Raw genomic sequence first — 17,123 nt, 5'->3', positions numbered from 1 at the left:
CATTATCGAGATGCAACGACGTCAATTAAGGTATCGAAATTGCATTATACTGATATACCTTTATGGCATACGAAGGATGCTACACAGTTCGCGTAAAGTGGCTCGGCGAAACGCGACACGCTGGAATAGAATAGTACTCGTATATATTTCTTGACTAAAAAGTATGTTGCAGAAAGTATATTGTAATGCAGGATGCAATGTGGAATGCATTGTGCATATTAAAACTAGCAGGAATCTTTGCATCTAATCCAGTTTTTCCAGAGACGGAAAAATAAAGCTACAACAATCAAATATAATTACTAATACAACTAAAATTGCTTAATAAAATTTTAATTTCACGCATAAATACTGTCTTTGAATTTTCTCAAAAAAATTATCGAAAAAACACGGCCAGACATAAATAAAAAAATTCAACAGACAGACTAATAAATTTAAAAAAATGATAAAAAATATTTCCACACCCAAGACAGAATTGGCACACAAGTCACTTGTAAAGACAATTTTTGAAATAATCAATTTTTCAATAATTATTTTTTAAATTATATTTTTAAAGACAATCATACTTTGACGAAGAAAGCCGCTATTAAAACGAGTTCGATCCATGTAATAGCATGTCATATATATTATGGAAATTATGCAAATTTAGAACGAAGAAATAATGCAACTAATTCTCTTACTTTCGTATTTGATTTATCTGAATATAAATTGGCTTTGTAGAAAAAGAAATTTTTATCGTACATTTCAAAATTACTTTTGTAATCAATTTTTTAAAAAACGTGTCATCGAAAATCACGTAAAACGGAGAACAATATTACCAATTTTGCGAGTTTCAAATTCGATTTATCTGAAAATCTAACTTTGTAAAAAAAACTTTTATCTGAAAATATCTGAAAATTACTTTTGTCCCATAACGGGATAGTAATGAACTACCCCGTAGCTCGTGGCAGCGAGCGAACTTAGCGTTGAGAATTGTGTCCGACGAATGGGAGAAATTGACGGCGTTTCGTGCAGTTAAAACGTTATCAAGTAAAGGGACAAATTGCCTATTTTTGCGGGGTTGTGTGCGAAACTCGGAAGACGGTCGCAGTGGAAAGCCGTAGCGCGAGTCAGGCATGCGCTCTCGGCCCAGGGCGGCGCGCGGCAGTGAAAGAGCTCGAGGGCGAAACCCACGTTTTAGTCTGTCGCGTGTGTCGGTACGGCGCATATAGTATCACTTCGCCCTCGCCGCTGAGAGCTCTCGGTGCTTGTGATCGGGGGTGAGAGATGCCGTGAGAGAAGAGGAGGCGCACGCGAAAGATCGTGCGCGAATCCCGCGAGATCGTTCGCGAGACGATGACGAGGACGGGACGAGATGTTGTTGTCGTCGATCGTCGCGGATCACCGCGTAAATCCCTCTCGTAAAACCCACGTCGGATTTAATCGGGACATTTCCGACATTAACGACGAGAGACGAGAGACGTAGCTCGAGTACAAATTATAATATTCGTCTCGTTGTAAAAATTGTCCGCGGTTCGCGAAGTCTCCCGAGTCGCTGAGATCTCCAGCCTCCAATCGAAAAGTATCGCCGGTTCAACGCAAAAAAAAGGTGTATGCGCGATATCCTATTAACGCTACGTCCGATTAGAATATGTCGCACGAGTCTTTGAAAAAGCACACGAGGGGAAAAGGTCGAGCACGCTGCGACGATCGCACCGCTCCGGTGCCCGAGAGATGACTATACTACTGCCGAGAAAACGATAAGCCTATTATCAGCCAGCTTTAAGTGACGCGAGATTGATCGCGTAAAAATAACCAGCGCGCGGCACAAAAAGAGAAAAAAAAACGTGGCGGGAATGCGCGCCAAGTACACCTTGCGACTGCGGCGATTATATCGGTACACCTATCGTCCCACCTGCGGGCCGTGACTCGAGGTTGACTTCCGGTCTCGCGGTATGCGTCTCGCGTGGCCTCGCTACGCGTCGCGGATCGGAAATGATCGCGTCGAGTGACGACCGAGTCGATTGGCGAGCGAGTTGTCCGTAATAAGATCAGATGATGACGGATTCCCCGACACCATCGACCAGCAGACATCACGACGATAAATGCGACAAGCCCGAGAAAACCGATAGGACGGTGTTCCTGGTAAGCGAATCCTGTAATCCTGACGCGAATCGCGATCGCGCCGACGAGCCTCCCGTTGATGTAACTTTAACGAGCTCTCTCAACGTAATCGACTCGCGGTGAATTTTTCACGAAATCTTATTAATCCGCCGGGGACAGCCTCTCGATTCTGTTTTTAAAAAGCCTCGTCGTTACCTCTCGGTTTCGTCCTTTTTTTACAGAAGATATAATAGACATTTAATAGATATATTATAATAGACATTTAATTTACTAATATTGTATAGTTATAATTAATAAATGTTGGATAATAGATGGATTATAATGGACATTATTACAATAGTTATTTAATGTTAAAATTTAATAAAAAAGATTATAATAGTTATTTAATGTTAAAATGTATAACGCTGAAATTTTTACGCTTATATAATTCGCCTGTGAATAATCAAATTTGGTTACTTTGGAATAATAGCGGCTGGGGGACTGGGACTGATTAATGCGGCATTATTTTTTAATTTTCCACTCTTGTTCAGTCGTAAATCACATCGGGTGAATAATAATTATTCGCGACGCAATCGATTCATAAACTATAGACGATACAGCCATTATCTGTCGCTTTCAATTATTTAATAATACTCCTCGAATGTCGAATTATGCGGCCAGCTCTGCAAACATATTACTACATGGTATATATTTGATAAACGTAAATGAGGAAAATTGCTCAATGAGAGAGAAATATAACCGAGGGGATATCTATATATATGTATAATCGAAATATATAATATATACGTGTACTTGATGTCGCAAAGCGCGTATTTGCGCGACGTTATTTCCGTTATTCCCTAATCGAACCGATCGATGGATAACCGACTGCGAGTTTCGCTTTTCATGCGTTTCAGCAAATCCAGGACATAAACAGCCAGGTAGCGCAATTTCGGGATTTACTCATTAATATCGGACAACCGCGCGATTGTCCGGAACTACGGGAGAAAATACGAAGGCTACGTCGTAACTGTGTGGAGGCTTGCAAGAGCACCTCTCAACTGGTACTGCCGCATGTGCAGAGGTGAGTTTCAATTTAGGGACAAGCCCGATTTATTCAAATCGCCCCAAGATTCCAAGTGATCTCGCAAGAATGGAAATCCTGTGGCGTTATTCGAATTTTCTCCAAGATGGTATCCCGTAAAATCGTTAATATCGCATATATACACGTATACGCGAAGCCATTAATTCGATTTAATACGCCGAACAAGTTCCACAGGTTCAAACCATGCGTGCTCAATGCGTTAATTCGCTCGGGAAACACACATTATACGCATTTGTCGGACGTTTAAGTCTATAAGAAAATGAACGCGCTCGATCCTACACGTTCGTTTCCCCTTTTGCGATTTTTCCTCTTATACCCCCGTGTACTCTCGTAAGGGTCGAGGCTACTCTTGCCAATTTTTCCGACGATAATAACGAGAACCGTCCTTTGACCTATGCGATTTACATGACCGCGGGAGAAAAGGAGAAAAGGCGCGCGAGTAAACCGTGGGATTAACGAGAACGACGTGGAAAATATAGGGCAAGGTTCCGCCGTCCTAAACTCCGGATTCAAACTAGTTTGCAACGATGAGAGAGGAGGAGAGAGACGGAGGGAGAGAAACTTTTCCTCGATTTCTTATCCATCGCTTCCGTCATCCCGTCGCACAATGCAGGTCACAAATAGACGCCGACGACGACCGAACGCTCCCAAGAATCATGGTCGTGAGAAAAGCGTCACGTGCCGTTCGACCCTAACCCGAGTACCTCTTCGATAACTTTCATTCCGTAAGTTTGCCGGGCGCACCGCGGGTGTCCTTTATCGCCGGGTTACGTAGGATTTCCTGTCGTCGTCCTGAAATTTCGATCGAACTTTGATCATCTCCGTCGACGGGAATCTAATAAAAATCTCCGCCGTGTGTAATCTCGATCGACAGACTTCGTCGTCAATTTTCTCTCGTATATATGTTATTATCTTCGACAAAATTTTTCGATGACTTCTGTCGAATTCGGTTACTCAATTTTAGATCAAATTCAAGCGAAAGACATCCGGCTAGAACGTCGTCGTAATGTCCGTAACGCGAGGATTTACGTAAAGTCAAATGTACGCGTCGCGCGGCGGTACCTCGTCAATCTCCCTCGCTTGATCCAGGTCGCGGCGGCGCGCTCGCTCACGGAAAGTTTGCGCTCTCGAGAGCCGGAGCTTACGACGTCGATCAAGTATTAATGCCGGGAGTATTGTGTTTCTCTTTGTTTGTGTTTTCGTGTCGTTTGCGCGACTTGTAACTTGCTCGCAGTAAGAAGCAACGTATAAAAGTTGGCGCGACGCATTCCCCGCGCCTTTATGCGCCTCGCAGTCCAGCGGAAATTGAACGGTTTGCAATTTAAAATTCCAGACCTTACTCGCTTGATACGCTCGCGAAGCCGAGCTCGAACGACAACTGAATAAATACCGGCTCTCGTCGAGATGCTCCGGACATGGCAAATTACCAATAAAATATGATAACGAATAAACTAACGCTTAAAAGCGCAATAACTCTGGAGTGTATTTTCCAAACTAAATAGGACAGGTATACAAATTATATAAAAGGGGAAAAGTGAGCTTAACGTGAAGCTAGAGAAAAAGAGAATCGCTTTAAATCTTGCAATCGAGATAATGTAATAACTGAGCGCATAGGTCTGTACGTGTATATGTGTCATCTTTCTGCGGGAGATTCTCTTATTAATAACTTAATCGCCATAAAGAGCTCCGAGATGCACAAATACTATAGTTTCCGCATCTTGGCATATCGTATATAGGAGTTGTATCGCATTTGAAGCTCGAAAAGCACTGCCAAAAGTCAAAGTCCCTTTCGTATAATCGCGGATTAATATGTAGGCGAAGCTGGCGGTGAATGATTATTCTTTTGATCCGTGAAAAAAAGGTCGCGCGAATAAAAACAACGGCGTGTATTTTGCATAATCGATGCAGTTGCATGTTTCGCGGCGCACGAAATCCTCGTGACGTTTGCGCGAGAGCGCAAATTCGCCGATGTGTATGTACGTAATACGTGATTGAACGCGCATGTAAAGGTAATCGATTGATTGTACCTCGCACTTCGAAAAAAAAAAAACTACACATGAATATGTAACATTGGCAAACAGATAAAAAAGTTTATTATACCCTAAGCTTTTTCCCTGCCTTTCTCTCTCTCTCTCTTTAATTTTTCGAAACACGAAATAAGATTCGAGAAAAGCATAACAATGCTCAAAAATCGAATGAAAAAAAATGTAACGATAATGATAAAGACGGACCTTCCAGAAGTAATTAATAAAACGATCTACATGCGACAATAGAGTAATTTGTGCGAACAATCGGAGCTCGTTGTGTCGCCGCGGTGCAGGTGCTATTAACGTAATCAAATGCGGAGGAAACGCGAATGCTGGTCACGTAGCAACATTATTCCGGGCTCTAACTGAAGATAAACAGCATTGTAACGAGAAGCGGAAGGGGATTGCGATAATTATCGTTCCGTAACGGCCACACGTTGATCCGGCTTAAGTGAAGTAAATAAAATAATGCGTGCGCACATGTACGGCAGGCGCGATAACTGCTCGATGCGGCTATCTAATTAAACGTGTTGCTCGTTCAAAATCCCGTTGCATGTTTAGTATCTCATATTATCTCATATTTAAGCGTAACAATTCAATTTTCGTGGCGAATAATTATTTTCGCCCTCCGCGGAATCCAGCGTACCAAATACCTTACATAATTATCCGGCATTTTTCAGAGACGGGTATACACATCTATAGCTACGAGCTCGGTAAATAGTATTAAGGTAATTGGTCAACTTTCGAGTCAAGGAGAATCATTTCAATCGACGAGAAGGATCGTTATATAAATTAATGGAGAAAATAAAATTCCGACGTTTACACAGTTTACAAAATTGTACGTCCATGTGTTAAAATTTTCTTGTGTTACCACGTTTTGATAGTACTTTAATTAGTACTTTGATAGTACTTTAATTGATTAGTACTTTAATGTAAAATTAACATACGACTTATATGTTATTATTTTTATAACGTTTTCATGTGTTACATTTATGTCAACTTCATAACTTGACACTTTATACATGTCTCTTAGAAGTGAAATATTATTTTGCGTATTTTTAACATAATCATTTTAAACAATCAACATGTCTCAAAGTCAGTTTAATATTCTAAGAAAAGTTAACGTAAATCTTGAAATAATCGTGAACTTTGACATACAAAAGTAATCAAATTTACTAAAATCAAATGTTTCTATTACAAATAATTTAAGTAAAATAATTACTATTATATGTTAATGTTTTCAACATTTCTTACGAGTTATTGTAACTATTTCTTAATGTAATTTTTAATTAATTTGTATGTTATTTTTACAATATACTTAAAGTCAGCCTTTTGTCTAAAAGTTGTCGACGCACTCATTTCGCTCTCTTAGATTAGAAGTTCTATCCGTTGCTCGCGAAATCTATAAAATTCAGCTTGAATTTTTCGTATTGTGACTTTATTAAAACTGTAAATTTGTGATATAGAATAAACTTTGTACATATATATATAGTTATCGGGAGTTATCCTTCTCTTTCTCTCGTGCCGCGCTCACTTCCCGATTTATTCTCGCGCTCTTTCAAACATTTGCTGGTGATAGCAAAAATGAATGTAAAGTGTTGTGCCAATTATTTAACACTTTTAGGCCGGTATTCATAGTCCGGTCTTATATTTAAGATCATCTTAAGAACTCATTCAACCAATCAAATAGCTACAATGCAGCCATTGATTGGTGGAATGAGTTCTTAAGATGATCTTAAATGTATAAAGACCGGACTATGAATACCGGCCTTAGTTTATCAATAAGTAACATACGAATTAATTAGTCTAACTTAAAATTGAGAGTGGACTTTCTGGGACATATGAAAAGTGTTTTAATTAACATTTTATCTTTTACTATGTATTCACATCTCTGAGGCTTGCGCAACTTTTGTGTATTAAATAATTTGGCGATTAAGCTCGTCGCATTAATTGTCTTTTAATGTGAGGATATAACGTGCTTGTTTTAATGTTTCATGCTAGACTATACATGTAACAATGTATGCTTAACGTTCATGTATATACAATATTGTTCATTTAGACAATGAGAATGAACAAAAAAATCTCAAAGAGAAACACAAAGTCGTCAAACATTTAAATTTTTATTAACATGTGCAAAGTCCCAGAAAGAATTATTCAAAAGTGATTGAATGGGAGAGAAAAAGAAAGAAAAAAAAAGGAAGAAAAGAAAATAGAAACCAAAGGAAAAGGTAGGGAAAAAGAATCTGTAATTGCGAGTGGCGCTTTTTACGAAATCCGCTCCTACCCTTGTCTCACCTCCCCTAACTTTTTGCGAGGAACTAATCTGTGAAATCGATAGCTCTCTTTCCTTCAGTGCAAATAGTTAGACGGGGGTTATACGAAAGTGGAAAGGGATAAACTATATAAACCGGACGAGAGCTTGTTTGCAAAGGAATTTAAATTCCGACATATTGAAATCCGAGCCCTTACTACGTAGTTTATTACAACCGCAAAATAGGGCAAACAAAAGTAGACTTACTTTTGCGTTATATATTTCCTTGTTTTTGCCTTCTTCATTAATATTTTCATAATATAATTCAAATTTTATTTCTCATATTCTCCTTAATATACAATATTTGGCCAAGAACTAGATATTGTTAATACACGGGATAAATAATAAAAAATGTAGCTGATATACTCAAAAAAAAGAGATATCGTTCGTCTTGGTAAGGAGATAAGAAACGATCGCGAATATGCTCGTAGATCGAGGTCGGTTGCCTTAGGTCGCTCCAATCTATTTCACACGTTAATTGGAATCTCATTAGCCGGAAGCCAACCGAAATGGTTTCTGCACAAGGAGTACGTTCAATGCTAGACCGATACGGTAATTGACGTAAAACGAATTAATCAGAGTACTTGATTTTCCTGCGGCCTTTTACCGCTCTCTTATGTCACGAATCAGCGTTATTGGATTATGTTTCGCGGTGTATTTTATTACTTCGCGAAGATATTACTCTGGAAATTTAAAGCAACATACTTATTACACAAAAAATAATTTCGCCGAGAGATGAAACTCTCTCGTTTATCTCTTCGTCTAATAAAATACATCATTAGAGTTAGGAATCACCGCCTCAAGTCTTATTTTGTCGTTCTTGAAAATTTTTACGTATATAATCGCGAGCGCGTTGTGATGTTTTAATGCCGTGATGTTTTTATGATGTTTTTATCCGCCACGTCGCAAATATTAGCGAAAAGAAAAAGCGAGAGAAAAAAATGCACGCGACTGGAGCGGAGGAGAAATGTTGCTCATGGTGACACGTCAACACTTGAACACGTTTACGAAAGGTGCGCGCGTTAATGAGGCCAGCACTAGTACGTTACGCTGGCGGTGCTTTCGCTTAAGTAATGGTAATTATGTTTTTAATATAATTAATTCGGCAAACCACGCACCGCGGACAAAGGAAATCGGATTTACGGACTTTCTACTAAATTCGCATCCTCAGCGAAAGGAAGTCATTAAAGTAATTCGTACCTCTCAATATCCAACGATTTATTTTCATTAAGCAACGTGATTTAAATCAGTATTTTACTTCTCGGGACTCCTCTATTTCTTGTATTAATCAATTAATCTGTAAAAAAATGTCCTCTTCATTATTCTAAATAAGATATTGAAATAATAAAATTACATGCGATTTATACCTCTCGTATTTTATTCCTAATTTCAAACACCGCTATGATAATCTTTTGAAAATGTATTTGATTACAGCGCTATGGACGTTGGAATACCAGTGGATAGTCCAAATTTAGTGTTATTATTTTACGTGGTACAACTATTTCTACGCGAGCTACACAAGAGCAAGAATCTTATACGAATCGTACCCATGGACATGTCCGGATATTACGGTAAGTCGTGCATGTTATATAAATGTTTTTCTTGGTATAATATAATCATGTTGAAATTTCTCAAGGCAAATACAGGAAAATACGAACGGAAATACGAGAGCTCTTTGTATAAATCATGTAATTCTTTTTATAAATTGTTATAACTTGATTTCAATCTCAAGAAATAAATGAGTATTTATCGATCAAAACAAAGTTTTAATTTATATCATTTGTCCGCTATACTTTTTTAATGTTAGCTTTACACATGAGAAACTTGATTCTATCTAAATATCCTAAGAGTATAAAGGCGGAATCGAGTCACACGTTATCGGTTTGCGAGAAGCGTAGCATTAAATCAATTTCTGCGGCCGCTTTGAGTTGAGGACTGGATAGATTGATTTACGACATGTATTTCATAGAGGATCATAACTCTGAAAACTATCGCATACAGTTGTAATATTGAATGTCGTTACACACATTCGATAAATCCTAATTTCCACCGTGTATCATTCCCTTCGATCGAAACACAGAGAGCCAAATTTGCCTCGCGATGAATCGAGGTAAATAACAATAACTCTTATCGCAGGTATTTTCGTATTAAATCAAATGTTTGTGCAATTATTCATCGATTACGAGCAATTTACTATAATAGAAGCTATTCGTCTCTTTTAGAAAAGCAAAACTTTTATTACTTCGGGTAATTTAATAACTATTTGCTTGATATTAGCGCTAGCGAATTACTTCGAGTGCTCGTTCATTTCCCTCTCGACTGCATGTGCTAAAGTTCATGCGGACTTTTTTAAATCTCGTCGGAAAAATATGAGAAATAGCCTGTGCACTTTTATATTAAAACCGCGCTAAACATAACATCGCAGGTTATCGTTGCAATAAAAAACATTATTGTTATTCCCCAGTATTATTTCGCTCGGAATATTTTTCGCGTATGAAGAAAGAGATGTCGGGGGGGGATTTAATGACGTCGTCAAAATCTAACGACACAGTTTTCGTTATCGCGTTACAGAGAGCCGCGCTGGTCCCTCGTATATCGGCAATGTGGTCTCGCAGATCCTCCTGTGCAAACAGATCAGGCCGGATTTCAACGAGGAGGAACTCTGCAGCATCCGAAAGGACTCGGAAGAGATCGGTCAGCTGATATCGGAGCTACAAGAATTCATGCCCCAATCCGAGGCTGACACGGGTACAATTTCGTCGATATCTTGGCTCGTATCCCTCGAGACCTTTTAGTAATTAATAATAATTTTCCTCACATGTAACAATCGCAGTTCTCGAAAGGCAAATTTATCTCACGCAAAGGCAACTTGCACAGTAAAAATAAGATTTTTATAACTATTCTTATTTATAAAATTATATTCTTTCACTCTTTGTTCTTTTCATTCACGCTTCTCAACTTTTTATTCGCTTCTCAAGGTCGAGGTTGGATAAATGTCGACTTTTATTCGCGTAACGACGTTGTGCAAAAAGTATGCTAATAATAGAAAAAAAAAATATACAGATGAAATACACGGATGGGAAAGAGTCGGCTCTTGAAACGAGATACGGAAGAGATATGGAATAATGTAGATTGATATAATGAGAGAAATTGCGGATTTTGCGAGCATATTAACGCGTGCACGACGTAACGAAGGATCGCATCGATAGTGGACGCGAGAGAGAGAATCGTCCGACCTTAGACCCTGATAATATACGGGTCAAGGACGATTCATTCTGCAAAATCCGCTTGTCCGACCTGCATCCCCCGCGGTCCGTGAAGAAAGCGTGACGAGCGAAAGTGGCAAATGCCAGAGGGCATAAATGCGAGGACAAGAGGGAATAGGGAGGAAGAAAAATACTGCTCGTTGGCCAACAAATCTAGACTGCCATTCGTAAAACAATCTCGCCCGCTTGTTCGATAAATATTGCTTTCCATTGTGCTGCCGGCAGTTGACTTTAGTGCGGAACGGAAGGGAGGAGGAAGGGGAGCGAATGAGGGAGCGGAATAGACGAGACCAAGAGATGGTTTGAGCACAAATTAAACTACGTTTCTCTTTCATAAATCAATGTGATGGGGAGCAATAACACAATGTTATATTCATCATGATCGTAATGTAATTAATGACATTCCTGTGGATCCGGAATATCCTGTAACCGCTTCAAATTCAAATATTCTAATAATAATGACAAATAATGTGAGATACCGTTGTTGGAAATTCTCCCCTAATATATAATCTAGCAGTCAATACCTTATCTCGTAAACGTAAAAATTTCCGAGTGAACCAGAAAAAAATTGTTGCGATCAATCTTTGCGCACAATTTAGACGAGAAGAGCATGACACTGTTATCTTCTTTCTTCGAGAAATTAAAGGGAAATACTACTGTAGAAAAATAAAGTAAAAAAGATATCGACTTTTTTTTTCTAAAATTTACACTCCGATAAAGATAGACAGCACGCAATCTATATTTTATACTGTATGAACCAGACTAACGAATGTGAAAAGAGGAAAGGCACACATGCAATCCAGGATTTAGGGAAACAATATCGCACGATGAATGTTTTCATATCTGCATTCAAGTTGCAAATTTGTGAATGGCTGAAGACGTTAACGTTATGTACATTTTTTTTATCTTAAAAATGCGCGTTTTTTGATACGGAAAATTTTAATTTGTCAAGTGTCACAATTAAATATATATATTGAGAGTACAAGTATATCAAGAGTTGTGCACTATTGGCGAAAATTTTTTCGCCAATAGTGGACATTGACTCAACTGCAAGAAACAAAAGCGCAAACTGCCTATCAGAAATATTTAATAACATAACTTTTCGTCTTAGTTAAATAACTTTGAAACGAATCAGTAGATAAAGAGTGAAAATATGCGCATATTAAATTTCCGAATGAAATTTTGCTCGTTAGAAGTTTGTTAATGCAATATGGAAAATGTTTCATCCAATGCTAATAATATTTCTCCTTCAAATTTGTCGATAAGAACGCTGCGATGCACATTTTTCGATGGAGAAAAAATTCGAAAATACGCTGGTTCCCTCTGTTTTGGTTCGCATAATAATTACGACGTAATGGTATTAATTTTTAATCGATCTTAATACGCGTCGCTATAAGAGAGGAAGCGTTATTTTGCAAACGTATTCACGGCTAAATTAGTAATTAATAGTCGGGGCTGATACGGTGCGCGCAAGGTTCGGGAGCAAGGTCGGGACCGTGCAACCCAGCTTTCGAGGCGCGGCAGGCAAGGGACACACGTCAAATGGTGCAACGAGTCCGCGCGGACACGGCTCGGTTATCGAGAGGAAAAGCAGCAGCGTTTGACATGAAACGTGATACGGGTCAAGGTCGCGAGTCGGGCAAAATCTGGTTTTCGCTCGCGGAGAAAATGAGGATCTCGGAAAACGAAAAAGAAGGGAAAAAAGGGGGAGAAAAAACGCGGTCAACCGTCTCGAGAGAGTCGTGGCCCGAAAAGAGCCCGCGATATAAAAAGCGCATTTTCCGCGAACGAGAATCACTCGTCGGGCGATGTACTCGTGCGATGGATTTGCAAATTTTCGCCTGCAATATTCGCGAAACAATCCCGCCGTCTGTCACTCAGGAATGGGAATTCAACGAATAACTTCCGCTAAGGCAGAAACGCGATCCGCCAAGAAACGGAATTGCCGCACGCCTCTTATCTGACTTCCTCCCCTCCGCCCCTTGTCCATAATACAGCTACGTTGAATTAATCCGATGCCAGTTAACGCAATATTCTTCGTTAAAGCCACACAATCCAATTTTTCCGTGACGCAAAACTGACCGGGAACGTTGCGTATTGTTCATCGGTGGCCCGAAATTTTTCACCGCACTAAAAGAATTTTCCCACGGTGAAGAATTTGGTGAAGAATTTTCTGAAGAATTTTTCAATTATAATCTGCAACAAAAAAAAAATTTTGATTGATTTATTTAATTTCTGTGATTACCCGTCATTTCGTTTCGACGATATACATTTCATGCTTTTTCCGCGTACTCCGATTTGCGGTCGGATTTGCACGAGGAGCGAAATTAATTTCGCGATATTTGAAAGGACGTATACAGTCGGTGAGATAACAAATAGGGAACTTATCTAAGCGGAATATATTATACATCCGCTGCTTAGGATTAATACGGGCGTCGATATCCTCTCGCGAGTTACGTCAAACCTCGCGAGATTATCCTTGTAAGCTTTCAATCTCACGCGGAATTTCAATATTCCTGTCGCGACCGACAGGTGTTATTCGAGAAAATTCCGTCGATGGTATTGCAATCTATAGCAATCGTCACATCGGAATTAAATTGTCCTCTCAATAGTAACTAGAGAAAAAAAAACGATCCTTTTCCCCTCGTTTCTCGCATATTTCTTCAAGATTTTAAATATATTGTATCTATTTCTTTTTTTTTTATATATATAAAAAGTTGTAGCTCTTATATAATATCATTGTGATTCCTGTTACGTTATTTTTTTGTTACAGTATTTTTTGTATTTAAGTCTATGAAATATTTTCAAAATTGAGAAAACTTATATTTCCTTAGGCAAAGGCACGCGATAAAATCACGATTATCCAAAGACATAAGATTCTCTCTCTGATTCTTCGCAGAAAAACCTGTGGCCCTTCATAGCACTGGGAACAAAATCAATCGGAACAACGGAACACGAAGAATGCACCGATGGAGCAGCAACAGAGATCGACAATCGTCCTATTTCCGCAGCGGCTTTAGATTTTTGTGCTGTGCCGCGAGCACAAATTATGTTTAACGTATAATTCGTTTTTATCGATTTAAAGATACGATATTTTCGATTATATGTGTATGAAAATAATTATTGCGCACCGATACTTTTGCAATGATTCCGACTATATTTCGTAAAATAACGTTGACAGGTATCTTAGCTCGTAAACGTATGAGAGGAAAGTTTAATTTATAAAGTACTTCAAGTATTCTGTATCTAATTATGTGATAATTTATTCCAGCCGGAACTCAAAGTCTCTCTTATCCAAACTTTGATATATTACGTCTTTACTTTTACCGTAATTTTTGTTCGGTAAAACTTTTAATGTTACGCGCGTTTATTTATCGCAATTTTTTAATTTTACGACGTCATCCTCCAATTTATTATTAACATGCTCATCTGTCTTAGATTATTTTTTTTTTTTACGGAAAACAGCGGATAACGATAAAATGTCAACAATAATGCCGGAAGACACGTGGAAGCCTAACCGAGGCCTAAACTTATCCTACTTGAGAAATATCCTCGAAACAAACTTTTAATCACATAGCTGGTGACAATCAAAGAGCAGGAGCTCGAAACTCTAATACCGAAAATTATTAAGAAGTCGCACCATAATGAAGACGAGTAATGGACGACGAGGATAAAGAAGAGGGAATTTCAGCCTCACTTTTTACACCTCTCAGCAAGAATTCTAGTGGCACTCGATACCCTTTTCATTTTTTTGAACGCCCTCCTATACTCTTCTCAGAATTTCCAAGTCGCGGAACAAAAGGCGCTCTGGCATTATGAGGGGAGAAACCCTTTATTCAAGTTCGCTAAAATCCTTTAATTAATCCTACTGATACATTGTTTCAAATCTAATTTGGGTGTGTGTGTGGTGTTTGTATGTGTATGTGTGTGTCTGTATGTCTGAGTCCCTTCCCAAATCATATTCCTTGAGAATTCCTTGAGAATTAACGTCAATTTTCCCAATTTATCGCGTTTAAATCTTTCAACGCATGTATTAATTTTAATCAAAGGTTTCGACTCGAAATACTCATACTCGTAATCAAAGTTAGTTAATATTAATCTAATCAAGTCTAAGTCTTTAAATTCTATATGAAAAATCTAGACGAATATATTATATATGAAATATAGAGAGAATCGTCAGAATAATGTGTCTATGTCAAAGCGGTAGATACATATTGTGGAACAATTATGTCCTAGCATATTTACAAGTGAGTGGACCAACCTCGATCTATTTATAACGCGCGATGGGCACACACGCAATGTAGTCTTCTAGTATGCGCGTTTCGCATATATAATATAGGATGTCCCAAAACGACGCGAATGTTCTTCTAGTAACAAATTCTCTTTGACCGATTCGGAAACGATTTTTCCTTGGCTGAAATATCGGGGTATCAATAATTTTCTAATTATAAACGATTAAAAAAAAGGGCTTTTTCACAAGATAAATCTTGTAGAATCAAAAGATTAATATTACAGAACAACTTTTCAGTTAATTATAGCTGGGATTTAAAGAATCTTAATATTTTAGACTTAGTTTAAGATATATGACGGAGAAAAATGATGACCTTCTTCGATATTTTTGCTAAAGAAACACCGACTCCAAATTAGTCAGTGCTATTAAAAGGACATCTGGTCTTTTACGTATAGGGCATCCTACACATATAGGTACTAGAGATTATTTACAAAGCAATACGTAGATATACGCACACGCGCGCGCACATATATCTACACCTACACACACACAGACACACGTACACATGTGCAAGACGTACGCAAAACTTGCGTGTTGCGTGATCATGATTTTAATCCTAAACAAAATCGATATTATAAAAGTAAAATATGGTAAAAAATGCTCTTAAATTGTAATAATAATTATTTTTATCTCCAGCGATTCTCTCGCATAAATAAAGCGCGTTATCGTTTTTGGATTAATAATCATATTATAATCATATGATAAAAAATATTATTAGCAAACATAGAGGAAAAAAGAGAATTAATAGCCTCTAAGGCCGGTATTCATTTAAATTAATCAATGGCTGCATTGTAGTTATTTGATTGGTTGAATGAGTTCTTAAGATGATCTTAAGGCCCGGTTCCACAACGCGAGTTAATCCGAGTTTAATACGTTAAACTGGGTCCTGATTGGTCCATTCACTCCTTAAACTCGGATTAACTGGATTGTGGAACCGGGCCTAAATGTAAGACCGGACTATGAATACCGGTCTAAGAACATTACAACACACACACATAGACACAATTGTAATTTATGATCGTGCGTATAATAATATATAATACGAAAAATATTTGAGATATTTTCAAATATACAAGATATTTTGTTATATATCTTTTTTTTATCTCTCTCTTATCGAGTGTGTATTCTTACATATCTTTCTTACTCTATCGTGTATACATCTTTAATTCTTTCCTACCTTTAATCGTTAGGTTCGCAAAAGATATGTGATATTTTGAACGTTTTATGGTAACTCGATTAAGTTGTTATGTATGTAAATTAGATTAGAAGACTATATACTTGTATACAATAGAGCGACTATTTTATATAAACATTGCGGAAATGACAACGTATATCTCGTTCTTCTCCTAAAATCTAACAATAAGTATAATGCGAGAAAGTTGTATGTTCGATTAAATTACACATATCAATTATGATATCGAACAAGCTGACCGAATCGTTTACCTGATAATCATTAATCTTCATATAGCGAATGACCGATCTCGCGTAAAATATTAAGGCAGAAAAATTGACGTAAATTGTAAACTATGATATTTGTCGATGTATATCGAGCAGATGGATCGATTCGAATCGTTTCTTCGAGAAGAAGATTGTCTTATCAAGACTCGATGGGATTTATTCTCACGAACAATTGTTACGCATCTCGAATTAATGATTCGATTATTTCTGCCATTATTCATTTCATCCAGAACTGGAAACTTTTGAGCCGATTTTCGCAATTGATACTCGCTCTATTTCCCCTAGAGTTTATTAAAAGAAACGCTGTTCTAGCGAGGGAAAACAACGGGTGTCAATTATCAGTAAAAGTTGATCCGAAAATTGCAATTTTCAGTTCTGATTGAATCCTACCACGGTATGAAAAGGGGACCGAATTATACGAATATTTTACTCATCGAATTTTTGAGTTGAGGGAACATTAAGAGACAAAGATTCTATAGCGCTGATACGTCGTACTTTTAGACAGTAAGAGAGACATTGTAAACATTAGAAAATGATTCGAACTCGTAAGATAACGCAAATGGCAAAATCAAATCGTTCAAATATA

General features: G+C 37.9%; 1 protein-coding gene across 2 annotated transcripts; it reads left to right on the top strand.

Moving 5' to 3' along the window:
* The first annotated feature begins 1,117 nt into the window (after positions 1-1,117).
* LOC105259327 lies at positions 1,118-16,110 on the top strand. 2 transcript variants are annotated; one of them, XM_011271206.3, is made up of 5 exons: positions 1,118-2,121; positions 2,997-3,163; positions 8,957-9,093; positions 10,094-10,316; positions 13,688-13,740. In XM_011271206.3, coding segments are annotated over exons 1-5 (618 nt in total). In that variant the 5' UTR covers positions 1,118-2,031; the 3' UTR covers positions 13,689-13,740. The 2 variants fall into 2 exon arrangements, with proteins under 2 accessions (XP_011269508.1, XP_011269507.1); XM_011271205.3 differs by having other exon boundaries at positions 1,123-2,121; positions 10,094-10,270; positions 13,688-16,110.
* Positions 16,111-17,123: the final 1,013 nt, after the last annotated feature.

The sequence above is a fragment of the Camponotus floridanus genome, unplaced genomic scaffold (assembly GCF_003227725.1).
Source record: "Camponotus floridanus strain SB8 unplaced genomic scaffold, Cflo_v7.5 scaffold9, whole genome shotgun sequence".
NCBI classification, from domain to species: Eukaryota; Metazoa; Arthropoda; class Insecta; order Hymenoptera; family Formicidae; genus Camponotus; species Camponotus floridanus.
Note: the sequence above shows the minus strand (reverse complement) of the source record. Positions and strands in the feature narration are given on the sequence as shown.